General features: G+C 40.8%; 1 protein-coding gene across 2 annotated transcripts in view; it reads right to left on the bottom strand.

The window, feature by feature from the left end:
- SYNE2 (spectrin repeat containing nuclear envelope protein 2) overlaps nucleotides 1–27,629 on the bottom strand; it is a 256,293-nt gene that overhangs the window by 71,864 nt on the left and 156,800 nt on the right. For both annotated transcript variants that reach the window (XM_069487386.1, XM_069487397.1), the window contains exons 65-82: nucleotides 26,570–26,800; nucleotides 21,142–21,324; nucleotides 19,622–19,750; nucleotides 18,808–18,929; nucleotides 18,517–18,658; nucleotides 16,956–17,087; nucleotides 15,484–15,636; nucleotides 15,156–15,365; nucleotides 13,913–14,014; nucleotides 12,916–13,035; nucleotides 12,572–12,772; nucleotides 10,557–10,730; nucleotides 9,131–9,262; nucleotides 5,977–6,173; nucleotides 4,868–5,000; nucleotides 3,776–3,958; nucleotides 3,214–3,360; nucleotides 1,123–1,299 (exon numbers count right to left, since the gene is read on the bottom strand). In XM_069487386.1, the coding sequence (XP_069343487.1) occupies nucleotides 1,123–1,299; nucleotides 3,214–3,360; nucleotides 3,776–3,958; nucleotides 4,868–5,000; nucleotides 5,977–6,173; nucleotides 9,131–9,262; nucleotides 10,557–10,730; nucleotides 12,572–12,772; nucleotides 12,916–13,035; nucleotides 13,913–14,014; nucleotides 15,156–15,365; nucleotides 15,484–15,636; nucleotides 16,956–17,087; nucleotides 18,517–18,658; nucleotides 18,808–18,929; nucleotides 19,622–19,750; nucleotides 21,142–21,324; nucleotides 26,570–26,800 (2,868 nt within the window). The remainder of the gene's footprint in view (nucleotides 1–1,122; nucleotides 1,300–3,213; nucleotides 3,361–3,775; nucleotides 3,959–4,867; nucleotides 5,001–5,976; nucleotides 6,174–9,130; nucleotides 9,263–10,556; nucleotides 10,731–12,571; nucleotides 12,773–12,915; nucleotides 13,036–13,912; nucleotides 14,015–15,155; nucleotides 15,366–15,483; nucleotides 15,637–16,955; nucleotides 17,088–18,516; nucleotides 18,659–18,807; nucleotides 18,930–19,621; nucleotides 19,751–21,141; nucleotides 21,325–26,569; nucleotides 26,801–27,629) is intronic.

Genomic DNA, 27,629 nt, shown 5'->3' with positions numbered 1-27,629 from the left:
TGAATTCTTGGCTTCAAGCAATCCTTCCATCTCGGCCTCACAGAGTGCTAGAATTATAGGCATGAGCCACCATGCCTGGCCTCGTATAAATGTTCATATTCTTTTTTCCAGTGTCATAAGCACCCACTGTGTCATGACATATGCTGATATTAATTTTAAAATGCTGCCTAATATCAAATGGGCACAATATAATTTAATCATTTCTCTAGAGTTGGAAATTAAGGCATTCTACATTTTCACCAGTATAAATAATTTTGAGCTGAACACTTTATGCAAAATCCTTTTTTTGAAGGACTATTTATTTAAATGTGTAAGAGGTGACCTGGTTGGTTATGAGATAAAATGATTATGGTTCTTTAAATTTTACAAATGCTTTCCAAAAGAGTATTTAAGTCATTGTCAGCAATGTATAAATGTGACAGCTTTCAGCTTTAACCTTATCTTATTAAATTTTTCTAATTTAATAAGTGTATGCTACATGTTTATTTTGAGTATCTGATAATTGAAGTTGATATCTTTCTATGTTTATTTACTAACTGGAATTTCCTCTTTTGTGAATTGTCTGTTCGTGTTCTTTGTCCATTTAGGTACTTGAACCTTAATTGTATAAGTCCATTTGTATGCATTCTCTACACAGTAAACAAATCAACTGTCACTGCCAATATATATAAATATTTTTTAGGAATAAGTTTTCCTAATCTTTTCAAGAATCATGGAGTGAAAAATCTACCAAAAAAGCCACATCATTTTTTTTCTTCCTTTCCGTAATCTTTTCTAAGCTGAAATAGCTTTGTCCCTTTTGAACATCTGCTCTCACAGAAAATGTCACAATCTCTGATCACCTAGTAGCCTGACATAACACTTGACATCTTCTTAAATAAAATTTCTCCTTTTCACTTGCCTAACTCAATTTCCCACTAAGAAAACTCAATAGAATGTAAGAACTATTTCATACTCTCTTATATACACCAAAGGAGAATGCTAAAACACAGGATTTATAAAAGGTCCATATGATTGAGATGATTATTGGGTTTAACTGTAAATCCATCATCTGAACGTCTTCTTGGATTTTTCAGAAAGTGGTATCCAAACCACACATTCGTCTGCGACCCAGAAACACACCTTCCTGCTGAGTGTTCCGTGTACCCGGTGCCACTGGCGGTTCATCTCCCCCAGGTGCTCTGCGAACTCCGTTCTTTCATAGCGCTTGCTTTCTACATCGCAGGTGCTTAACTGAAGTAGTGACTGGTTAACAAAGTCAACTATCCACTGTTTATAGTCCATTTCCATTCTAAACTCCTAAAACAAACAAACAAGCAACATTAAACACCCAAAGCCTAAACAGAAGTCGGTTAGATGAACTGGATTTTCCTTCATGCACTCCAGGGGGCATCAAGCTCTCATCCGTTAATTGAGGGGCACCTGTCAGGAGTTACTTTCCACTCTCCCCACCCCCCATGAGTCTGATTTATTTGAGTGGAATTTAATTTTTTTTTTTGAGACAGAGTCTCGCTCTGTCACCTGGGCTAGAGTGCCGTGGCCTCAAGCTCACAGCAACCTCAAACTCCTGAGCTCAAGCGATCCTCCTGCCTCAGCCTCCCAAGTAAGTAGCTGGGACTACAAGCATGTGCCACCATGCCCGGCTAATTTTTTTCTATATATTTTTAGCCGTCCAGATCATTTCTTTCTATTTTTAGTAGAGACAGGGTCTCGCTCTTGCTCAGGCTGGTCAGAATTTAATTCTTTTAGGGAATTACACATTTCTGGGGACAGAGAGACTCACTGCTTTCAAACAGGCTGAAAAGTCAACGGGAACACCACAAATGGCAGTCCAAAATTAGGACCCAGGATGTGACAAAGGGTTCCTAAGAGAGGCTGCCTGAGAGCTGTGCTGGAATTCTGAGCCATCCTGAGGGCTCATGGAAACAACTAGATTGGAAATAGGAAGTTAAGGCTCTTTCAGAAAACCCTTTGAGGGACTCTGCCAATTTAGGCAGCTTCTCTATTCCTTTGGGGACAGTCTAGGCCTCCCAGGGTAGTTTGGGTGGCTGTAAGTTCCATACCAATCCTAAACACCTACCCAGGGCCAACCATGTTTCCATCAAGCCTGCCACCTGTTGAGTTTGATCCTAGCAAGTTCTAGCACCTCCTTTGGAGACATGTGGGGGGAAACCACGTGGTATGTGCTAGGTTACTAGAGCCTGCAAAAGTATACACATGCAGACCTTTTAAAGATTCTACTACTTGCTAAAGTTAGGATGTGATGGTATGTAAAACAAAATCCTCCACTAATGTCATGCCTGGTGACGAAGCCACTCATCCAGCTACTCCATCAGCCTGTGAGGTCTTTGAAAGCCACGACCAAGCTTGTCATTCATCTCTGTATTTATAGCATCCAAAACACTGCCTGGCATACAATAAATGTGTGTGTGGCTTGTTAAATGTAATTAAATCTACTTGCAATTAAATATCACATAGCAGGCCACATTCATATCTATTCTCATAGGATATCAACTTTTTCTCATTCATTCTCTTATTGAAAGAACATTTATTAACACCTAGCAGATGCCAGGTATTGGGCTAGGTGTGCTATTTTAGGGAGGGGAAGGACACTCCTGCTCTCAGGAAGCATAGTCAAGGTAGGGAGACAGATAAGCTAACAAATAATTTAATATTGCATGATAGGAACCACTGATAGCGTCACAGAGACATCTAATCCAGGAAAGTCACCTACTCCAGCTGGAAGAGTCAGGGGTGGATTTCCAAATGAGGAGATACTTGAGCTAACTCTTGAAGGATGACTAAAAGCATTTATTAGCCAGAAGTGGGCTGCTGCATTCCAGGCCAAAGGCACAGCATGCACATCGCATGAGGAAGAGCACCAGAAATAGCTGGGATTGAAAATCACTTGGTCTAGCCAGGATCCAGGGTTTATGTGGGGGAATGAAAAGATGAGACTAGGAGGTAAGGAGGGGCCAGAGTCTGTTAAAAGCTTGGGTTGTCCTGTGCTGATGGGAGCTACCAAAGGAATTTAAATGGAAAAAGCGCAAGTATACTAACTTACCTCTTTAGCATCCTCCACCACCCCATTTCTTACCCCTAGAATTAATTTTTCTAAATTATATCCTACATGTCTCTTTGTTCAGAATTTCCCCTCCAACTGATTTGCCTTCTTATGTAACGAAAAGACTGCTGCTCCTTTTGCATAATTACCTTGTGCTTCTGCAGAAGATTTTTAACTTGAGACACAGAACCTGGTGGACGGGCAGGGTCCTCATCTGCGGTTTGATGCTCCACATTGTTCATCCAGCTAATCATTTCTGTGATTGCTTCACGAGATGGCAATTTCTCCATCTGAAGCTGCAAGAACAAAATGATTTCCATTTAATTGCCTGCAGTTAACAAAATGAATCGGGGCATCACTAAAGATGATATCTGGTTTGATAAAAGGTCTTGCTTCATAATTATGCAGGCTACTCACAAAAACAAACCCAGCATTCAAGCTTAGAGTAAGTGACCCCAAAACAATGACAGTGACCTACGCATAAACTAACACAGTGGCACAGATAAACTAAGAAATAAAGTAATTAAGCCTGATTTCTCTCTTAAGAAAGATCCCATTGGAAGAGAGTTCAGTAATTAAGACCTATATTCAGCGGTGCCAGAGAAAAATAGGCAGTGTCAATGAAAATTATTGAGTCAGAGAAATAATTTTAAAAGAGTTGTAAGCTAACAAGGGAATGCTAATTCAAATGCTGGGTCTTTAAATACTTACCTGGTGAAGTTTTTCTTGAATATCTGGAAGCTGAGTGATGAGCATTGTCCATTTTTGTTCAAACTGTGCTAAAGATGCTCTCAGCGTAGCTGTATCAGCTTCTTTAAGGTGAAGAAGTTGGTTCCCGGTACTTATAACGGCAGTCTTCAAGGAGGACTTTTCATCAACTTCTTTTGAAAACTCCTAAAGAAAATAGTTTTAAAATTTAAATATGGCAAGAGTAAGAGAATAATTATTTAGAGTCCAAAACTAAACATAGCAAATATCTGAATATGTATATATATGCACCCATACTCCTTTTCTTACCAAGTGTCAGGCACTATTCCAGGCAGTAGATACACAGTGGGGAAGAAAAGAGATGGGGTTCATGCCCTTCAGGGAGCTTATAACCTAGTGGATTAATATATTTTTTTAAATAGCCAAGTCATTACTGCAATGGTAAAGTTTTATAAGAAGCTATGGAACCCAACACTAAGTTCATATTAAATGAACTACTTGCAACAAATTTTTAATAACTGAAATCTTTCCTATGTATAGGTTCAAGTATATTTTAAAAATATTTACATTTTAATACTAAATAACTATAGGTACAACCATAGCTACAAAATATAGAAAATGGAAAAAAAGAGAAGACTAAGGGAAAAGACCAGAAGGTTTCATAAGTGCAATTCATATTACAAAAGTAATACTTTTTTCCCCCCAAAAAAGTCTCAAAACAATAGAACAAAAATCTTTTAAATACAAATATTAATTTTGTATACAATTTAAAACCATGCATTTATTAACTTTAACATTTAAAAATTAATAATCCTATAAGATTGTTTTTGCTTGAGGGAAGGTATTTTCTGCATTTGTCAGAGTAAGTTTCTAATTTACATATATATTTTATAGGGTCAATGAAAAATATACTTTATTATAAATGTATAAATGAACAACAGAAACAAATAGCTCTAGGTTTGAAGAACATAGCTATTCGCCCAAGTCTTATCCATTTTCCACAAATAAATACGGAGACTATCACGACACTGATGCTTTTTCTTTGATATTTATTTCTGACCAATAATTATCCAGCATATTCTATATACAACTTACAAAAAAATTATTTATGTTGCTTCTGATTGTATCCAAGTCCTGGGACACGTTGAAGGACTGTTCTTTCCAGTAATTCAGAGTTTGCTGAGATGATTCCAACCACTTGGTTAACTCATCTGAATCTCTGTTATAACTAACAGGAGCATAGAGAGAGAAAAATGAAATTAGAACCGCACTCTGATGATGACATGCATCACCAGCATATTTTCTTATTTTATTGCATATTTTCTTGTCAGCTCTAACATTCAGAAAATCATGACATTTGTAAGGATTATACCATGTTTTATACTATGCCCCAAATCCGATGTTCTTGGCATTTTCTAGAACTCTCCATTATGGCTAATCAAGAACAAAGAGGCATTTTAAAGACTAAATTTTTTAAAAATTTCTTATTATAGCTACACAAAAGTGTACCCATGGATAAGGACGGAGATTATTTTTATTCATCCAATGTCCTTTATAAATTTGTTTGCAGTAAAAATGTAGCCAGTATTTATATACATTGCATAATAGCAAACTGCTGTTGGCTGACACCAACATATTTTTTTGAGGTGATGAAAACACCCGGACAAAATGCTGCCCTTCTAGTAACTTTTAAACTTCTTTAGATTAAGAGGCAGGGATGAGAATGAGGTTTAAACGTTCTATGCTCTCCACCTTCCTCTTGTTTAAGATTATATCAACTAAGCACAACAAATTCTCTGAAGAACTCAAAAGACTTTTCCAAACTAGTCTGTTAACTAAAATCATTTAATTTCTTTTAAATTTTAAAAAGTTTGGAAGAAGGCGGGAAAGATCATCGTCATGGTATAAAGGAAACATTTGTGTTATTTTATAACACAATTCCTAGTTTCCCAAGAAATGTATAAATGATCCCCAGCAAACTGATTACATATTATCCTGTGTCTAGCAAACTGGTATCGGAGACTAGATCCTGTTTAGCCCAGAAGAGGGACCCAACTGCTTTAGATTGCCCGCCCCCCCCCAAAACAGTGCAATAGGGGCCAGCATGGAAAATTTAGCTGAGTGACATCTAATTTAGCAGGAATCCCTCTGAGGTTTTTCTCTGCAGCAAAACGTGAAACCAATCAATCCCTAAGAAATCAGACCTGAGCAGATGCTTGAGAAGTGTTTGCAGTCTGTGGAGTTCGTGGTCAATTTTCTTGTTCAGGGACAACCACTGCTCTTCCAGTTTTGCAATCTGGCCCTCTAATTCAGGACAGCTCACGGACGCCACCAGCTGTTTGCCCTCATTCAGAGTTTGGCAAAGCCGGGCATGCTTTCCACGAATGTTTCTTTTTATTTGCTAATAAAAAAGTCACAGAATGCATTCATTAAAAAACAAAGCCTGCCAATGTATTTGCAAATACTTCATTAAAAACCTCCACTAATTAGTGGCTACTGATGAAACATTAACATCTTTCCAATCTTCAAGAGCATAGTCTGATTGGAGACAGGATTAATGGTTTATTGATCACCTCTCAAGATGACAGTGTCCATCCAATGCATTGCAATGCACAGATTCATGCAAATAAAACCCCAACATTCAAAGATTTAGATCTGATAGTTAATTCCTCCATCTAACAACAAAAACAAAAACTGAGCTGGCAGTTTATAGGCCACATTTAGCGTGCAGACAGACTTTGTGCAACCTAAAGATTATTTTGAAAATCAGGAAATTTTACACAGCAATCAGGATTTCCACTGTCTCTGGCAACAGTGGAAGATCCAGCCATTGCTGGTCTGCATTCTCACGTGGCAGTGGATGGCTGGAGCCCAGCAGCAGAGGCCCCCTCTAGCAGGACCCACTCTCTTTAGCACCCGCCTAACCTTAGTCCCCGCCACTCCTCTGACTGCAGACCCAGCCAGTGTTCCTTATTTCTCTCCTCCTGCCTGGCCCCTCCCTGGAGGCATTTCAGATTGTGAGCTAGACATATGAAGGAGATAAATAAGAAAATATTTCTCCATCATCCCTTAGATGCAAATACTGGGGGAGGGGGGAATCATTTCTAGTTTTCTGAATGTAAAGAATCAGGAGGGAGAAAGGAAGAGAACCTTAGAATAAATTAAAACAGATAGCTCATCATTAATCCAACTTCCTGAAAAGAAAAATGTGATTCTTCATAAATGTGAATACAACGACCCCTTCGAGAGAAGCCTGTCTAAAGGCAATTATCTTCCACAGATAGGTTCAGCTAATGCCACTAACCTTGACAGTTGTTTAATCTTAAATAAATTATCAAAATAGAAGTTTTCCTATTTTCCAATTAATTTAAGCCTTTTTAGCAGTTACCAAAAAAATTCCCTTTCCACTGTCCTTTTCACCACTCCCATTTATAATCTTCTCTCCCTACCTGAGCCTGTGGGCTAGAATAAAATGTCCAACGTCAGTATTTAAAAAAAAAAAAAAGGTCTTATCTTTGGAACATCTCTGAGAAGTTTTAATTCCTCCACATGGGAGACAGTCTGTGTGCTGGTCACTCAGCCCGGGAGGAGCCCAGCATTTGAACATGAGTTTGTTTGACTTCAAAGGCCACTCAATTGATCCCGGGTTCCATGACCCACAGACATCCACTGTTCGGGGTGATCACGTCAGCTGGACACACATACCTCTCCATGACCCTGATGGAGAATGGCCTGTGGAAGTCTATACGTGAGATGGACTTTAAGAGATGTGTCTTTTTACTTTGGCAAATTTATTTAAAAGTCTTAGAATAATTCTTTTTCTATTTAATATCTCAAATCTAATAGAACCACACTCACATTTTAAGGGATATGGTCACTTTGGGAGGAAATAATCAGGCTCATATTAGGTTGGCTAATAATAGACTGTTTCTTAATATAGTGAGTCTTAAAATACTATCTGTTTTTTTTGTTGCTGTTTTTTTGTTTTTTGTTTTGAGACAGAGTCTCACTCTGTTGCCTGGGCTAGACTGCCATGGCATCAGCCTAGCTCATAGCAACCTCAAATTCCTGGGCTCAAGTGATCCCCTTGCCTCAGCCTCCCGAGTAGCTGGGACTACATAGGACTGCACCACAATGCCCAGCTAATTTTTTCTATTTTTAGTAGAGACGGGGTCTCTCTCTTGCTGAGGCTGGTCTCAAACTCCTGGCCTCAAGTGATCCTCCTGCTTCAGCCTCCAGAGTGATAGGATTACAGGCATGAGCCACTCACTACACCCGGCCTGTTTTCAACTATATTCTTTCAGCTGTTCAGATGGTACCTTCTCTATCCCTTGATTAATAACAAATTAAACAGAAGCCCCCACTCCACCCCAGAGGACCCAGATTTACCTTAGAGTTAGGCTCAATATAATACAGTGGCAACCAGACCAACTGTAGCTTTCTGGGCATCTAGAGAGTATAAATACAGTATTCCAGCTTCTGGGAAGTTTCCATACAGGGCCAACATGCCTCTAAGGAACAGCAGGGCCCTGCCAAGTATTTCCTGTTTTAATTTTCCATCCAGGGTATTTGGGCAACAAACCTGCTTTTGAAGTTTTAAAGTTGATTATCTGATAACTACCTCTAGTCACACAACTCAGATTCTGACTGCATATATTCTAAAATCAAAAATAAGTGTTTTAAGCTCCTCTTGTGAAGATTTAACATTTGTTTTGTTTTTTTATCTTGTTGGTTATGTCCTCAGTGCCACCTGAACACCATTTACAGGTTTACTTTTCTCTACGGCATCGAAATTGGAGACATGGAGACTAAGAAAAACAATACTAAAAGTCACACAAGAAAAGTTTAAAAATTTGAGTTCTTTTCATAATGTTGGAGGCAGGTAACAGATTATTGTCTGTCTCGTAGGCTCTGTCCAATCAGGGCTTCACTATAGTAATAAAACTAAATATCGGCTTACAGGCCCCATGGTTTACAAACTTCTTTCCATTCCTCAGCTCATTTCTATACTGGAAGCCCACTGACATCCACCTCCTGAGACAGCTGTAACTGGCTTGATTACGTCCTACAGATAAAGAAACTAAGGCTTAAAGACACAGGTCACGAAAGGTCACAAAAGTGGTAAGTGATGGAGCTAGGACTCAAACCAAGGTCCTTAACCCCAAGCCAGACGTGGCCACGCTGACGAGCTCACAATCACGTCTGCAGTCTCCCGGAATACATCTAACGGTGAGCTGTGTGAGGAACAATATTCCATTTCAATTCAAATCACTCACCTTCAAAAATCAAGCAACTTGGTCAAAATGACCCAAAATAAAACACAGATTGCAATGGACAACTTAAATGGAAGTGAAATACCTGGTAAAATGAAATTCTTTCCAGTAACCTCTCCTCTGTCTCTTCCACCAAACTCACAGAGGGCAACGTAGATACAAGAATTTCCAGGTCCTTTTCAAGAGATGCATAGTTTTCATCAAATTCTTCCCATTTCTAAAGAATTAAAGACATAAAAATCAGTGGGAGCCCTTTTGTAGATTGGTTCTAGACAATGACACAATTAATCATAAAAACAAAAACGAACACTGAGACCACACAAAAGTAAAGCACAGATTCCGGGCGTTTCTGAGAGATGTGCCCCACCCTACCACGAGCTTAGTGTCCAAAGGGAAACAACTCCATTGCCTTTGAGGGCATACTTTTTAGAAATCCAGTTGGCATTAGTGTCTTATGCTTGCCTCGTGAAAGTGCTAACACGATTAAGGGAGAAATACAGTTAAGTTAGAGGATACTCTTAGCATCTCTATAGAGACCTCAGAGCCATGTGAGAGTCTTTGTCTTATTTGGAAAGGCTGAGAACTAACTTTTAAAGCCTTTTCCAACAGAAGCTCTTCTCAGGCTGTTCTCACCCTCCCTGCTCTAGGCCCAAGCCTGTCGAATACTGTTCTCCTGGGCCACGTGGGCCTGTTTGAGGAGTGTGGGCTCACACTTCCCCAGGGGAGTACGACTGCCTTAGCATTGCTTTTCCTCGCTTCCTGTTTCCACAGAAACGGGGAAAGCCAGGGTCCCAGCACACTACAGAGCCGAGCTGCTGACACTAAAAATTATGTTGGAAAAACCAATTTACTCATTTTCATATCTATTCACATAGTAGGTCACCTGGCTTTTATACGGCCCATGGAATCTTTTTAAATACCATGAAATAACATTATAAATATCAATTTGACATACTAAGTAGAAAATAAATCTCATTAGCATAAAACATATTACATTATCAAGTTGAATATTTCCTTTTTGGTTATTTCCTTTACATGCTAATAATTGGATGCAAAAAGTTTAATGTCAGAGGGGAAAACCTTAAAACCGAGAAGGATTTTTATGCATGCCTAATTTTTTTCTCAGCTTTGAGACAAGATTGTCACAAATCCATTTTAACAACAGAACAGCTGGGCCTGTTTTCTTGAAGGAGTACGGTGTCTGAACCACTAACTGTTTCATCCACACGATGCCATTCAAGGTCTCAAAGTGCTTACAATTTTGCTTATTCATACGTAAACCTAAAAGGCAGAAAGATGGCGTACCATCTCAAATTTGGGTATGAGAAAGTCCAGCCAAGCTCTCCTTTGGGGAGTAGCAATCAGAACTAAATAGGCATCCACATTCCTCATTGGTGTGTTCCCACTTAACTAAAGCTTAATGATAACTAGATACTTGTTTTCAACACCTGGGTGGTGGCTGAAAATCAGGAAATCCCAGCTTCAGTACAAAGTTTAAGTAACCCAAATACCTGCAACAAACTCTGCAGCTTCATGCCACGTTGGCGGGACTTTTCTTCTAGTGATTTAACTTCTGTTACTTGTTCTGCCCAAAATGTCTCTCTCTTTTGCAATAAAGAAGGAAACATTTTGGCAGAGTATGTTTGGATCAACAACATGTCAGCCACAAGCTTCTGAAAAAAAACCTGTAAGATGGAAGAGGTTTTACTATTTAATTATTAGTTGTGAAAATCTTAAAAACCAAGTTAATTCAAATTATTATCCAGTGATTTTTGTATTATAAACCAGAAACCCCAGGACATCCGTGTAGAGTTAAATACATGTGAAAACAAAAAGAAAATTGAAATGGATCCCTTAGTTTTTCACACTAAAGGAATTTTAACAAATTATGAAGAAATATTATCCTTAATATTTTTCACAAAATAATCCATTTTAAATGGCAAACATTATTGTTAGTCAATTTCAATTTCCAGGTAGCTCTTTCTTTTTTTTTTTTTTTTTTTTTGAGACAGAGTCTCACTCTGTTGCCCAGGCTAGAGTGAGTGCCGTGGCGTCAGCCTAGCTCACAGCAACCTCAAACTCCTGGGCTCAAGCAATCCTCCTGTCTCAGCCTCCCGAGTAGCTGGGACTACAGGCATGCACCACCATGCCCGGCTAATTTTTTTCTATATATATTTTTAGCTGTCCATATAATTTCTTTCTATTTTTAGTAGAGATGGGGTCTCGCTCTTGCTCAGGCTGGTCTCGAACTCCTGAGCTCAAACGATCCGCCCACCTCGGCCTCCCAGAGTGCTAGGATTACAGGCGTGAGCCACCGCGCCCGGCCCAGGTAGCTCTTTCTAAATAAGTTGTTTTGAGTTTTAAAAACATTACAAAAAGGCAGATGTCAGCCAGGCGTGGTAGCACGTGCCTGTAGTCCCAGCTACTCGGGAGGCTGAGAGAGCCCAGGAGTTCTAGGCCAGCCTGGACAACATGGCAAGCCCCCATCTCTCTCTCAAAAAAAAAAAAAAAAAAAAAAGAAGACAACAGATGCCAACATGGCTGATGAATTTCAAGGCAATAAGTCAGATGGACAGATGTGCAAACCCAAGCAGCCCACAAAGACAACAGACAGGGCTCCTAAACCCTGGCTCTAACTTCTCTACTCAACAAAATGACTAAATAAAGAGAATTTGCTCATGGGCATTTATAGGAATTCTGGTCCACAAAGGTTCCCATATTTGTCCTTCAAGAACCTTTAAAGAGGAAGGCTTTACTTCACATGGTTCTTGTCCATTTACAATCCCCTGCCTCCTTTAGTTATCTGGAGGTACCCCCATATTGCATGACTCCCTTCTCCTATGCCTTGAAAAGGAAAAATACATAGAAAGGCTTATAAAAGCATCTATGAAAGGGCCTGGCACACTGTAGACAATTAATATTTTCTCCTCTTCCCCTCTATCCTTCATATAATATTTACTTTCCTATTATTCTTAGACTAAGCTTTACCTTCCAAACAAAGGCCCTAGACTATGAGCTTGAGGAAGGTATGGACAATATCTTATATATATTTTATTATCATCACCTTGATTACTGCATCTCCTTAGTTGGTAGTCAAGAGGTTTGTTGTTAAATGAAAACAGGAAAGGATTTATTGTAGTATTATATTATATAATACATCTTCTTTCCTTTTGATTACAGTTCTCAAGAAAGCCTTTCTTGTCCTCCTTAAGTCAATTTATTCTATTAAATGCTTTCACAGAACATGTCCTAATTTTAATTTTAAATTTGTTGGAGGATTCATTGATAAATACGTCTTCTCAGTCAGCTGAAAGCTCTATGAATATAAGGAACTGTGTCTGTTTTTACTCACAATCCTATTCCTAGTTTTGCAAGGTTTCTGGTATACACTAAGCACTCTTATAGGTGCTTATTAAAAGAATGAATGCTGCATATTTCACCAAAGAAAATGGATAGTTCCTGTTCACATTCAGAAACATCATAAGATTACGCGTCTATGAAGAGGTCATTCGACCTGTGGTCTTACCTTGTGATTTTGTAGTTGAGCCTGTAAAGCAACTTTACTTTTGGTTTGTTGTAAGTGGTCCTGAGCAAGCTTTTCCTTCCCGATATTAACTAGTTCCACCACGCCCTGCAGCAGGGCATCTTGCTGGTTCTCAGTGATGAAGGGGCTGCTGAGTTCTGTGTACCTGGCTCCCAGGATTGCCCACATGCTGTCAAGGACATCCTGAAAGGAGAGGAGCAGGTGCACACAAGCACTGTCAGCCACCCAGGAAAATGATTCCAACGAAGAACAACTCTACACTCTCGGCGGAAGACAAAAGCCTTCCTCCTTCCAGCCACAGTGCAGAGTGTTCCCCTCAGGCATACCTCCAATTTGTACACCTCCTGGAGTAAAACATAAGGTAAATGAAGTCTCTCCCCTTCGTCTCTCAGTTTGGCTACTCGGCTCTCAGAGTTCTGCAGCTCCACCGTATGTGCATCTGCTTTCTAAGGGAGAGAAAATAAAAGAAGGAAAACCCTTTAATAAGTCAGAGAAGTAGGCACTTTCATTAAAAAAGGATTAAACAGTATGGAAGGGAATTAAGGGAAAAATGGAAGTCTAGCTCCCCTCCCTCACTCTCCCTTTCTGTGCCTACACCAGGGGAAGTACATATGCATATTCTTACACTTAATGAGCTGTACCATGGCATTCTGTCCTGAGGTCAGCACTCCCTGCTTACCAGCTCTTTAGCATCCTTTGAACCGGTACACACATATCTGGCTCCTTTGAAACAGACACATAGGGTGCCACTGCAAGGGTGCACACTGCTCTAGTCCTAGCTCTTAATGGACTTGTGGGCTATTTACAGTTTTTAATTCAAGCAGAGCCACCAGATCCACCCTTGAATATTTATGACATATTTATCTTCATACATTTGTCTTATTTTCTTAGGAAGAGTGCAAGCCCAGCACCTAGAACAGTGCCTGAACATAGTGAATCTTCAATGAATATTTGCTGAATAAATAAAGTCACATTAGTGCTGGATGGAAGAGGACGTATGCTCAAAATTCTGATACATAGCCAAATGATCCCCAGAAGCTCCCCTACCAAGACGACAAGAGTCTCATTTTCCAACACTGGGCAGACTTAAATTTTTGTTAGGTTGATAGGTGAAAATGGTCTCTTGTTGTTTTACTATGGTATGCTTCAGAAAGTACTACTTAAGAGATGTTTTTAAAAGGTCAACATAAATAGTTTTCATTATTTATTTGTTTCCTGAAGCCGTGCAGCTGCTCACAGAGGGAAGCGGCTCAGGGGTACAGCTCACACACAAGGCGCTACGGTTCCAGGTGAGGTCAGTTTGAATCATTTTGACTTGATTACCTGAAGCTGTTCACCAATACTCAGGCCACTGATTTCATTCAAAGACTGTTGTAAAGACGTCTTATTCTTAATGAGTTGATCATATAATCGCTTTATTTCATTCTATATAAAAAAAGATAAATGCAGGGAACTGAGCAATCTTATTTAAGCCTTTGTTACCCGATATTTCCCTGATTTTTCTGATATCTGAAATTTCAAACATGTAAAAAATAGAGAAATCCTCATGTTAGGATCACTGAGCTTCAATAATCATTGACTCATGGCCTTCTCCCCCCACGCTCTCCCCCAGCTGTCTTGACTGTATCTAATCTCCCTTCTCGTGGACTATTTTAAAGCAAATCCCAGCTATCAAGTCATTTCATCAGTATATGTTTCTATATGTATCTCTAAAAGATAAATATTCCTGCCTTTAAAAATACTACAATATACTCCCTCCAAATCAATAATAATTCCTCAGTATGGTTAACTGTCCAGACGGGGTTCACATTTCTCTGTCTATAATTTTTCTTTTTGGTTTCTTTCGATGAAGATACAAATGAGGTCTGTATGTCATGTCTTCAGTCTCTTTTGATCTGCAGACTGTCCTACCACCTCTTTTTTGTTTCTTGAATTTGTGTGTGTGAAGAAATGTGTCATTTGTTCTGTAGTTTCCCACAGTCTGGATCTGGCCGACTACGTCCCCACAGTGCTGTTTAACATAGTCTTCTTCTCTTGCGCCTGTTTACTTGGATTCTAGAAGCCTGATCGGGTTCAGGCTTGATTTTTAAGGGTAAGACTCATTCATCAGTGGTGTCGTGTTTTCATTTATTTTTCATTTGACAATTTTAGTGGCTTCCTAACTCGTCTACCAGCCTCAAGTCTCCCCCTCTCCAATCCACTTTAGACAACTGCCAGACCAACCTTCCTGAAACACACACGGACTGCCCTTCCTTTGCCCAAAAACTTTCAGGGCTCCTCCTGCCTTGGAAATTTAAATACAAATCCTACCCTATAACAATCATTAAATGGCTAGAGTAATTTTCTTTTCAAGAAAAGAAACATGTTAACTCATCCTAAAAAATTCATATCCAAGACTTTAGAAAAGGTTTCATTTTCAAATGGTCTCCAACCATGAGCAACAGGAGAGCCTCACTGTTTCCCTTAACAATTTCCAGTAACACATGCCACCGAGAATAGGAATTAACGGAAGTTAAGGGTCCGTGCTGTAACTTAAGACAGTGCCAAAGTCGGCTCAGAATCGTACCTGGTAACTGTGGTTATAGTCGAGGCCGGCCTTCAGGGACTTGCTTCTAGAGGCAGCTGCAGCCTGAGTGTGCTCCAGGCAGACTTGGAGGTTGTCAAAACACTCGCGGAGCAAGTTGGTGTTCTTGCCAGGCCAAGTTATGGCTTTCAAAAGATCAGCCTTCTTGTCACTCATGGCTAAATAAACTTTCTTCAACTCAAGAGCCAGCGCCTGCGAAGCAGAGAGGAAGGAAGACACGGTAAATGAGCTCCGACCAACAGCCTTTGGCTCTGGCTTCACGGGCGGCTGCTGTAATGGCCAACACGTGGGCTCATGAGACGTGCCCTACCTCGTAGTGCACCTGCTGGGCAGAAGCATCCTCCCTGAAGAGCCCTGGTGTCTGTAGCATCTCCTCCACGCTGCTGAGGCACTGACTGAGGGTCAGAAACAGTTCGAATAATTTTTTATCCAAATTTATGTATGTTTCTTCTGTCATGGTTTCCTAAATCAACAGCAGAAATGAAAAAAATAAAAATTATTAGGATTCCTTGCTTCCTAAACCTATGTTTTCCCTGATTTCCATCACAGTTTACAATCTATGGTATGCTTTTTTGTTTTTAAATAATAAGTTGTTTCCAACACTTTGTGAACCAGGTAGCAGAATAAATAAGATTTTTAAGTCTGAGAAAAATGAGTTTAAGAAATGTTAGGTAGTTTATTCGACTATGGAATGGAATTAAAAGGTAGATGATGAGTTGAAGGACTTGCTTAGCAGGGACATCCAGGTCAAAGTGTGGTCCTGGATAAATCTCACTGTCCCTCTTCCCACGGCTTCTTGCCCTCCACATTTTAACATAGGAGAAAGTGGGTTAGTGAAATCAAGTATGGTTAGGACAAGGAAAAGGAGACACAAAAGAGAAGATTGAAGGGATTGATTAGAAAGAGGAGGTACGGACTGTCGCAGTGGCTCATGCCTGTAATCCCAACTACTGGGGAGGATGCGTCAGGAGGATCACTTGTGCCCTGGAGTTCAAGGCTGCAGTGAGGTATGATCACGCCACTGCACCCCAGCCTGGGTGACAGAGCGAGATTTCATTTCTTGGAGAAAAAAAAAAAAAAAAAAAGGAGGTACAGTGTCTTAAAGACAGGGATGGGCTGTGGAGCAAGGGGAGGTGGGATGTCATTTATAGGCTGCTTGAGAGAATCAGGGCCACCCTTGGAAGGACACCACCAAAGGGGTCCCCGGTGTCGTGTAGTTGTGTCCCGGTGAGTTTGGGAGCCACAGATCTGTTTTAGCATAAGCTGTTGGAACCAACTCTTTCTCTTTACCCACAGTCACCTGGAATCCCTGACCAGCTACAAGTCGTTTAGGAGCACACCTCAGCTAGTAACCACCCCAAGCTGGGCCCCGTTTTCTCTTGTCCTCTCTGATGGATACCTCACATTACCCAGCACACCATCCCAGCGTTAAGCCTCCCCAAGGCAGGAAACTGTGCCATACTCCCTCCCCACCTTCCTTCCTCATGCTTCCTGTCCCAAACACCACTGCAGGCAGTGCTCATCCAATCACCATCCCCTTTCCCACGGACCCTGGACTCAGACTCAGAATCTTTTACACACAGTGCTCTAGGCAGCCGCTACAAAATTTATCAGAGTTGGCAAGCAAGATAAATTCTGTTTGCAATTCTAGGACCCATTCCATCATGTGTTCTATTACTTGTTCAATGAAGAAAATTCCAACCAATTCACACGATGATATACAATCTCCCTTCTTTTCCTATGTTATTGCAATGAGGAAAATACATAATATACAGTTTCTACCTGTGTCTGAAGGTTATTTGCTTCTTGGTGCAGATCTTCAAGTTGGGTGGTGTAGGTTTTCAGTTCTTCAGTTGTTGGGTATCTAAAGTTATACGTGCTCACACTGGGTAGAATACTCTTATTTGTGGCAACCTAGATGACAAAGGGAAACCCTATTAGTGTCAGCTGGAGCCCTGCTGATGTTAACATAAATAGCAAAAACGCCTTAGCATGCTGTCTTCCCAGTTACCTTCTCGCTGAGAGTTTTCCTCTATCTTGTCATTTATAAGAAAAAATAATTTAAATTTTAAATATTTTAGACAGCTTTAAAAAATCATGACTGGTTATACTTAGACACTTGAGGGTCCATTTAGGTATCAAAATGAGGGGGAAAACGTACTTTGAGAAATAAAATCACTAATCTTCCAATTTAGTGGCAATGATATTCATGATACAAGATTAGCTGTTTATTTACTAGTCCATTTATTGTTTATTTACTAGTTCATTTACTAGTTGACCACTGGTACAGGTAACTCTTAGAATAGAATATAAGTCAGCTCTAAAGATGGACTTGCATCTTGTTATTGAAAAGCTAAGTATTGAAAATGAGCTGTGATTCCCGAAGGGAGAATAATTCAGTTAGTTTCTCAAATTAGAAAGCTAACATATAAAAAGAAATGGGGTAGGTGGCAGAGGACTCTGCTTGGGGAAAGAATGGCCGAATGGAGTTCTGCTCTTTGAAAGAGCCCTATACACATGTTCCAGTGTGTATAACAAGGAGAAACCACGACTAAAGCCCAGCCAGTAAGTTTGATCCAACTTTAATTGGTCAAGTAAGGTTTTCAGCAGAAAAGATGAGAACTAAAAAGTTCCCACCAGACTGGGGAGTTGGGAACTCACTGGTAACCTCTGCCCAGGTGGTCTGACTGCACAGTTGAAGGCAAAAGGCTGGCACTTGTGAGCAACGGCGCTATTCTGCTCACCTGCTCCCTGTCTGGACGGAAAGCCAGCAACAGCTGGGACAGCGGCCAGCCTGAATAAACCTGCAATAGCAGTGACATGGTGTGTGGTGGGAATACCGATTAGTAGGTGCCACTGGCACAGGGGCAGGCACAGAGTAGATTCCAAAGAATCTTGATGAATGCATGATACTCATAAATGCTGTATAAGTTTATAAAGCATTTTAAAAAATATGTATTATTCATTCCTTTATTCACTCAACAAATTGTAAGTGAGGGTCTACGACATCCCAGGGCTCTGTGCTAGGTACTCAAATGTGAACCAGGCAGACGGGCTCCTCCTTCTCAGACCATCCAATAGGAAATGCAGACAAACGATGGACGGTGTAGTAGGAACCGTGATCTGGGAAGCCCAGGGGGGTAGAGAAACACAAAGAGGGGCCCCTACTGCAGATCTCCAGGATTGAGAAAAAGTGTCAGCCAAGTGAAAACCCCACCTGGCACCTTTGCTTTCTGGGAATAAACTGCTACCTAATGCAGAACATACATGTGTGTTTAATGAACACTTTCTGAGTTTTCAAAGATAAACAGGTTATTTATACCACGTGTGGATGCAGACTGACCTGAGGCTCCACAAGCTGAGGCAGAGGCAGCCTTATCTTTGATGACAGTTCATGATGCAGATACTGCCATTTGTCTCCAGTCTGGCCCTGGGGTGACAAAACTGAGTCTGGAACATCATTTTCTGGGCTAGATGCCTGGTTGCTTTTGAGGAAGAACAAAAGGTGAAAAGAATAATCAATATAAAAAATTTCGTATTATTGCAATGTTTTATGAGCAATTTTAAAAGAAACATTATTAATTTTTACCAACCATAAAATCACTGAATGTCCAACTATTTCACAATGTTTTACCTTACAGATGATTCCTGAGTTGTATCTTTATCATGCTGGCAATACTGGGGCCACCTTTTCTTAGCATTAAATTCTATGAATTTGATTAAATCTTTCTGTTCCATTGGTTTTAACTCCAGAACCTATAATTGAATGAGATTCAAATGGTCCAATCAATCAAATTTTTGAATCAGTACCCAAGGGTCTCTTCTGTTGAGATAATCTAATTTTGAAACAATTCCTCCATTATTATTTACCATTTCTCTTTCTTGCTGTCTTGTTCTTAACTTTTACTTCTCAAAAACTATGTAAAGGTCGGGTGCAGTGGCTCACACCTGTAATCCCAGCACTCTGGGAGGCCAAGGTGGGAGGATTGATTGAGCTCAGGAGTTTGAGACCAGCCTGAGCAAGAGTGAGACCCTGTCTCTACTAAAAATAGAAAATTTAGCCAGGCGGTGGATGCCTGCAGTCCCAGCTACTCGGGAGGCTGGGATTGCTTGAGGCAAAAGGATTGCTTGAGCCCAGGAGTTTGAGGTTGCAGTGAGCTATAATGACGTCACTGCACTCTACGAGGGGTGACTGAGTGAAACTCTTATCTCAAAAAAACCCCACTCCCCAAGAAAACCCCTATTTAAAATATTCATACAATAATTATTATTTAAACTATATTATACACACACACAAAAAAAAACACCAAAAAGACACAAACACATTCTGAAACAGTTACATAAGTTGACACTGCAATGGCAGTTCAGTATTTAGTCCACAGGGAAATTCTAAATTCCATATAGACAGCTTTATTCTTGTCCTTACAACTGTAGGAGGCTGAAATTACCTGTTGCTGTTGGAAATCTTTTTGTCTGCTGAATTGCGGCCTTTCAGTTACAATGGATTCCAATTCAGAAAGATTAACTGGCTGGAGGACTTTCTGATGCTCTGAGGGTTTCTTTGGAATGGTAGGATGCTGCAAAAAATTTCATGATGGTAGACTATTTATTTAAAAAGAACTCCACTTTATCTCAATTCTAACGGGGACTATATGATGGAAAAGTTTTATATAAAGTATTCATGGTATTTTGTTACCTATTATAATTATATACTATGATTTAATGTACTTATTTCATAACAACTTCAATAACTGCTACATTTGATGAAGTGGTTATTTTATTTCCTTAACTAATTCAGCCAATGAATTACTAAAAGCAAGGAAATTTACTGTCTTTTAACTTTAAGAACAAAATTTTTAAAATATCAAGAAAGGAAACAGTATTATACTTATAACTTCACATTTCCCCTATGTCTAAAGATTTTTTTTTTTAAATGAGAGAACATATTAGGATGAAAGGGTAACTATATGGCCTATGTATCTGCAGCCAATCTTGTTTCTGTGAATGTTAAAGTCTCCAGGTAGGAACCACCCATAAGTATGGATGCAAATCTTACATAGTAGGATCCTACTCACAGATATGCACATTTGCATTTATAAACACAGAATGCTTTTAAAAATCATGAGAACACTTTAACTGTATGATACTTTGATCAGTTAATATAAACATTTGTAAATGAATAATAAAAGTACTTTGGAAACAGGTTTTGTGTTTCCAATGTCAAATTTAGACTTATTTATAAAGGTTTCGTTTTCCAGTCAATTGGAATCACACATTCCTTTAAAATATATCTTTCTTTTATGAAGAAGCCTTACACTAGACATCATTACCAGCAAGAACACTCAAGTCCATGAAACCAACCCAAACCAAACCACCACTATCAACAGCAAAACCCTAGATAAGAAAACTGCATAGTAGGCCGGGCGCGGTGGCTCACGCCTGTAATCCTAGCACTCTGGGAGGCCGAGGCGGGTGGACGCTCGAGGTCAGGAGTTCAAGACCAGCCTGAGCAAGAGTGAGACCCCGTCTCTACTAAAAATAGAAAGAAATTATATGGACAACTAAAATATATATATATACAAAAAAAATTAGCCGGGCATGGTGGCGCATGCCTGTAGTCCCAGCTACTTGGGAGGCTGAGGCAGGAGGATCGCTTGAGCCCAGGAGTTTGAGGTTGCTGTGAGCTAGACTGACGCCACGGCACTCACTCTAGCCAGGCAACAGAGTGAGACTCTGTCTCAAAAAAAAAAAAAAAAAAAAAAAAAAAGAAAACTGCATAGTAAAATGAAATAAAAATAACAAATGCCAGTGTACCTATCTACACTTTTAACATGTGTAATTCTTTCATACTTAAGATAGTTTCTCTGTAGCATGTCCATCCCTTCCACCCCGAGTTCTTCCTGGTGGGTCTGCTATGTACGTACATTGACATGGATGTCTATATATAGCCTTTTTTTTTTTTTTTTACCTGATCCTCACTGTATTTCTCCTGGAGCATCATCTGGACTTTTTCCAAGTTGCACTTCACAGTTTTTAGTTTCAGGGAAAGCGCTTCGGCCTCATGTTGAGTGGCCCCGCTATCTCCCAGGCCCTGATCTTTGCAATTCTCTAACAGGGAGGCAACCTTGTGCTCAATCTCTGTTAGCATAGCCTAGGAAATAAAATCATTTAATTATTCATAGGACTGGTCTCGAACCAGTATTGTTCCCCAAAATGAGTTAGGCTTATTCTTTTTACCCAAGTGTATACAAGAAGTGCCAGAAACAAAGGATGGAAGGGACTTCAGAAAAACAAAAACTTCTACGTAATTCCTGTGCTTTTCAGAAGGAATGCAACCAAACCAACCCCAACTGCAGATGTCACTTTCTAAAATAATTTAAGTAAGTGATTCTATAATCACTTCAGAAAGCACAGCAGAACGTATCTAGTAGAGCACAGTGGTTAAGAACACAGGTGCTGGAACTAGACCACCTGGGTTTGGACCCCCTGCCACTTAGTAGCTGCATAAACATGGGCACCTTACTCTGTAGGAGTCTGCCTCGAGTAATCTGTAAAACGGGGATAATAACAGAACTTACCTCTAGGGTCATTGTGAGGAGTTAATGAGTTGTGGCGTTATTTATATTGGTTTTCGTCTACGATTCCTGGCTCATAACTCCCATAGTCCTTGTTGTAATGTTGGGTGCTTGGACCTCAGGAGACAGAATCTCTCTTTCTGCCTGCGCGTGTCCTCCTCTTACCTGCCCAAGGAAGGACTCTAATCTGATTGTGGGTCAAAAGACTCTCATTCCAGATGGGGTCCTGCCCCATACCCTGGAGGAGGGAATGCTGCATAGAGAGGCCGAGAACAATCTGAACTGACAGGTTTTGCTGGGTTTAGAGCATGCATTTTTTTGTCCAACCACATTTCTATGCGGTTGGCAATCGTGCCTATGTAATGAAGCCTCCATAAAAACCCCAGAGGACTGGGTTCGGAGAGCTTCAGATGGCTGAACCCGTGGAGGTTTCTGGAGCATGGTACACCCAGGGAGGGCATGGAAGCCCCGCGCCCTTTCCCCCATACCTCGCCCTACACATCTCCTCATCTGTATCCTTGGTGATATCCTTTATAATAAACTGGTAAACATGTTTCCCTGAGTTCTGTAAGCTGCTCCAGCAAATTAATCAAACCCAAAGAGGGAGGGGGTCATGGGAACCGCAACTTGAAGCCAGTCAGTCAGAAGCTGTGGAGGTCCCGACTTTCGACTAGTGTCTGGGGCAGGGGGACAGCCTTGGAGACTGAGCCCCCTATCTCTAGGTAGACAGCGTCACGCCTGAATTAAAGGACACCGGCTGGTGTCCGCTGCTTGGTCTACGGGGAAAAACCCCACATTTGGTCACAGAAGTCTTCTGTGTTGTTGATTCTTGGGGAGTTTAGAGGAAAGCAGGGTTTGGAGAGTGCTTTTTCTTAAAAGCACGAGTTAAATCCAGGTACTCTGGCCAGTGCTTGATACATAGTCTGTGCTTAAAAGGTGCTGACTGTTCTGATTTTTCCCCCACTTTCCTAATCTTTCATGTCGCAATCCAAGTGCCGAACAGCAATGAAAAAAAGAATCCCACACAACTATTTGATAAATGCCTTTCCTTGTTCTTTTCCTTCTCTTTCTCAAGCCAAGTAAGCATCCAAACTATGAGAACACCACCACAGAAGAAATCATTTGGAACCTGAATCACTTAGTCACTGATGCAACCACCCGATTTACACAGAAGCCTAAAAATAAATCAGCTGGATGAAGTAAGTTTCCCAGTAAGTCATGGTCATTGTATTCCTCCTCAGCAGGTCAAGTTTGCCCTCTCCTGGGGCTCAGAAGCCCACATGGCCACGCCAGCTGGCTGGGCACACAGCAGCGGCCCTTCATGCCATTCCAGCACTGTGATCACTCGCACTAGAACCGGTGCGTGACTAAGAACAAGCTCAGTTCCTTGGGAGAAACTTAAGGAAAAACTCTATCCTTAAAACAAATTTTCAAATAATATATCTTTTAGCTCTTTCATCTAAGCAAACTATAGCAGTCCCCCCATATCTGTGGTTTTGCTTTCAGTTACCTGCAGTCAACCATGGCCTGAAAATATTACATGGAAAATTCCAGAAATAAATAATTCATAAATTTTAAATGATGTGGCATTTTCAGTAGCATGATGAAATCTTGAGCTGTCCCACTCCGTCCACTCATGACACGAATCATCCCTTTGCCCAGTGTATCCCTGCTGTCTATGCTACCTGGCCTGTTAGTACACACTGAGCATCCCTAAGCCAAAAATTCAAAATCCAAAATGCTCCAAAATCTGAAACTTTTTCAGCACCAACATGATGCCACATGTGAAAAATTCTAGACCCCACTTCACATGATGGGTCACAGTCAAAACACTGTCTTGTGCACAAAATTATTAAAGATATTTTATAAAATTACCTTCAGTTTATGTGTGTAAGGTGTATATGAAACATAAATGAATTTCATGTTTAGACCAGGGTCTCATCCCCAAGATAGTAATATCTTATGTATATGCAATTATTTCAACATCCAAAAAACTCTGAAATCTAAAACACTTGTGGTCCCAAGCATTTTGGATAAGGAATACCAAATCTGTAGCTGTCTGTGTTATCAGATCAAATAGTGCATGTAGGGTTTGGTACTATCTGAGGTTTCAGGCATCCACTGGGGGTCTTGGAACATATGCCCCATAGATGAAGGGGGACTACTGTACTTACATCCTCCATAGATACTGTTAAGCTTAAACAATATGTACTCATGGATTTTAGAGTGGCTATAAACAAAGTGTACTCTAATTTTATGCTGTTTTTTTCCCACTTAACTATTTTATGTACACTTTTTTTATGTGTCTACATATGCCTCACAATTCTCATTTTTAATAGCTGCAAATTCATACTCTATGATTCACTTAACTTCCCTCTTGTTACCCCTTCAAGCTGTTTCCAATTCTTCAAATTTGTGATTAGTGCTGCCATAATTATTTTTCTCATTTTGGATTATTTTTAGCGGTACATTTAAAGTAATGGTATCATTAGCTCTAAAAAGATGAACATTTTACATGCTGACAGCTGAGCTTCCAAAACACTGCGCCAATTAGAACTCCCAGACATACGTTAGTGGATCGATTTTTCTAGAGTTTTGCCAGGATGATACAATTGTTACTAATGTAATGTAGAAATAAAACACTAGCTGTTTTAATTCATATGTCTTTAATAATCAAGGCTAAACATTTCTTCTCAAATGTTACTAAACATAATTTTTCTTCACTGATGATCTGTTTGCTCCTGTCTTTTGGCCATGTTCCCACTGGGAATGTTTTTCCAGGCCACTTTAAGGCTTTTTATATGTTTCAATATTAGCTCTTATGTGTTATGTTGTCATATAAATGAGCCAAGGATGGCTTGTATATGTTGGCCCCTATGTCATTTATTTTTTTCACAGCAGGTCAGAACCGTTAGTTCAAAGCCCACCAGTGCCAAACTCAAATTTTTTACATATTCAGTGGCTTTAAATACAGCCCAAATAAGCATATTTTTAGCCATTTAGAGCCTGCCTGCTTTGCATACCCTGCAAAACTGCACCTGGCATCTGCCAGCCACGGATAAGACAAACCCTGGGGGTATAAAAAAATCCCAAGCCTGGGTGCCCTTCGAGCTCTCTGACCCTGAGACCCTTCATTGTGCTGAGACATCACCTAGACAGGTGAGCCCCGGCTCGGTTCTCCTGGCCCCAGGGAGTTCCCTTGCTCTACCGGCCTTCTGGGCGGTGGCCCCACCCTCACCTCTGGAAAGTCTCTGGCAGTAAAGAGAAACCCTGTCCTTCATTACAATCCTGTCAAAACTGTCCAAATAAAGCTTGTTGGGTGTTTCTGCCACCTGGTGGTCATGCCTTTTCCTTGAGTGGGCCCCCAGATCCTCTAACTCTGTGGTCCCCATGCCCGGATCCATGGCCTGTTAGGAACCAGGCTGCACAGCAGGAGGTGAGCAGCAGGTGAAGCTTCACCTGTATTTACAGCTGCTCCCCATCGCTAGCATCACTGCCTGAGCTCTGCCTCCCCCACCCCCAATCCGTGGAAAAATTGTCTTCCATGAACCTGGTCCCCAGTGACAAAAAGGTTGGGGACTGCTTTAAGTCTAACTCACTGCAAGTGGCAACAAGGATGGGATTGCTGTGATGATCAAGGAACTAGCATGGCGTCTACCCAGTCAGTAGACAATCAGTTGGCAAATAGATCCTGCATGGCCAAAAGTGGTTGGGACTCCAAATCTGCAACATCTTGGGTTCAGTTTATAGCGTCGCTCTGTGCCGTATTACACTCTTTTTCACAGCCCCCTGACACCACCCTGCACCCCATCAGCCAGGCCAAGCAGAAGTGCCAGTATTGGAATGAACACACCCCACCAGAACTAACTTTTGAGGTCAGAGGTGCCAGTCAGCCCATCTGCCCGTTTGCCCCACTAGGCAGTCCTGGAGTTGTAAGACCGGGGCCTGAGTAGAAGAAGGGGAGAATGCATGCCTCTGGGTCAAGGCCAGCTACCCCCGACCACAAAACCAGCTGCAGCAGGAAGAGCTCTCTGCGGCCAGGCCAGTACTCTGAAACAAGAGGATGTCCTCATCTCTGGCAGATACACAAGCCAATAAGGCAGAGATGGCAGGCCAAGGCTGGTCTCCTGAGCACAACAGGGGAGTGGCCTTTGCAAGCAGCTAGAATGCTTCTGCTGTTGTGACACTCAATCACACCGTTGCAGTGACATCATTCTGGCCCCTCCCTCCAGGGATATGGAGATCCCAACCTTTACTCAAAGTGACTAAAGGCCAGAAAGTTTATATCCTTGCCCCTCCCAAGCCAGACTAGGAGCATTCCTAATAAAATGGTCATAAAGCCCTTTTAAGCTGTATGTGCAATTTTGCAAATCAGGACATTCAGTTTCATTTCTGATGAATGAATATTCTAAGTACTTATTTTTTAAATAAAAATAACAGCATTTATTGAGTACTTTTTATATACTTTATATACCAGACACTGCTTTATATATCTTATCTTGTTTTAATCCTGACAAAAATCCTATGAGATAGTCTACAAATGGGAAAATGAGGCTGAGACCTTCCCCAAGTCCACAGTGAATGTGACAGAACTGGATGTGGACTCTAGACTCTGAGCTCTTACCCACTACCGCCTCCCCAAATAAGCTGCTTACGTAAAGCATGTTGAAGAATTAACCTGAGAACTAAAAGTTGAGGCCAAGATAAACGTAAGGGTCAGAGTAACCAAAAGAAACACTCTGCTGCTTTAAGAGAAATTCACCCAGTCTTGGCGGGGATTGGTGAAGCGACAAACCATGAACTCTGACCCGTCGGTCTTACCTGGCACCCTACCAGCTCTTGTTCCACCACCTGCTGCATGTCTGCGTTTAATGTTTCCGGCTCAAATGCCACGTTGGCTTGTTGCAGCCACAGCTCCAGCCTGGCCACCTGGGTCTTACAGACATGGAGGACTTCTGCAGGCTCGGGCCTACTTTTCTCCACCGTGGCCTCAAAGGCTCCTTGCTCGTCAGAAAAGTCCAGAGCTGCAGCCTCGACAGGAGGTGTGGCACCCTAAAACAAATCCAAAGATAATCCAGTGGTGAAAAGCCGGGAGTCCAAAGTTTTCAGACTTGGGCCTGCAAGGACCTGTGAACCTGCAACACTGTCCCCGGTTAAAAGAAACAAAATAAGGGCAGAAGAAGGAAGAAAGAAAGGAAAAATGCACCTCCACACTCATAGCAACAATCACGTGACCTGGTGCCACAGGTTTCCAAGCAGCCGATCTTCATGTACACAGGTACAGTATTCCCGGGCACAGAGGAAGCGAACGGGCTTGCAGTTCATTAGGTGGTGAGCCCCAGGAGACAGGTGAGAATGTGGGTGTGTGTGTGTCTGAAACATCGCAGGGAATTGGCAAGTGTTTAAAGTTGCATGACACATGATTAAGCAATGCTTACATTGCTGGGCACTCTATTCAAATAGAAAAACAAGCAAAACAAAACAAAAACGCTATTTACACAACAGTGGAAATACAATGAAATACACCACACGCTTAATATTGAACCTAACATCTTCTCAAGTTGTTATAAAATATTTTAGCTTTTTTGTTAAAACATACATACTATTACTCATCTAAACTTTTCTCTATTAAAAACAGTTTGAGTCAAGTAATGAACTTCAGTGAGGTAATCTGGAAACTTTTCTCCTATTCCTCAGACAGAAACTCTAAAATGACTTTCACCATCTAGATACTCAAATATTACTGAGTTAAAGACTAGATGTTTATAGTATAAAGAAAGTGTGGTGTGTTCTTTTTATATTGAAATAACTGGGTTGTTTATCAATCCAATAGAAACATTTCTCCCAGACGCCAAAGGGAAGTATTCCAGTAATTACATAC

The sequence above is a fragment of the Eulemur rufifrons genome, chromosome 2, assembly GCF_041146395.1.
Source record: "Eulemur rufifrons isolate Redbay chromosome 2, OSU_ERuf_1, whole genome shotgun sequence".
Lineage (NCBI taxonomy): Eukaryota > Metazoa > Chordata > Mammalia > Primates > Lemuridae > Eulemur > Eulemur rufifrons.
The sequence above is the reverse complement of the archived record's forward strand: the minus strand, read 5'-3'. Positions and strand labels throughout refer to the sequence as shown.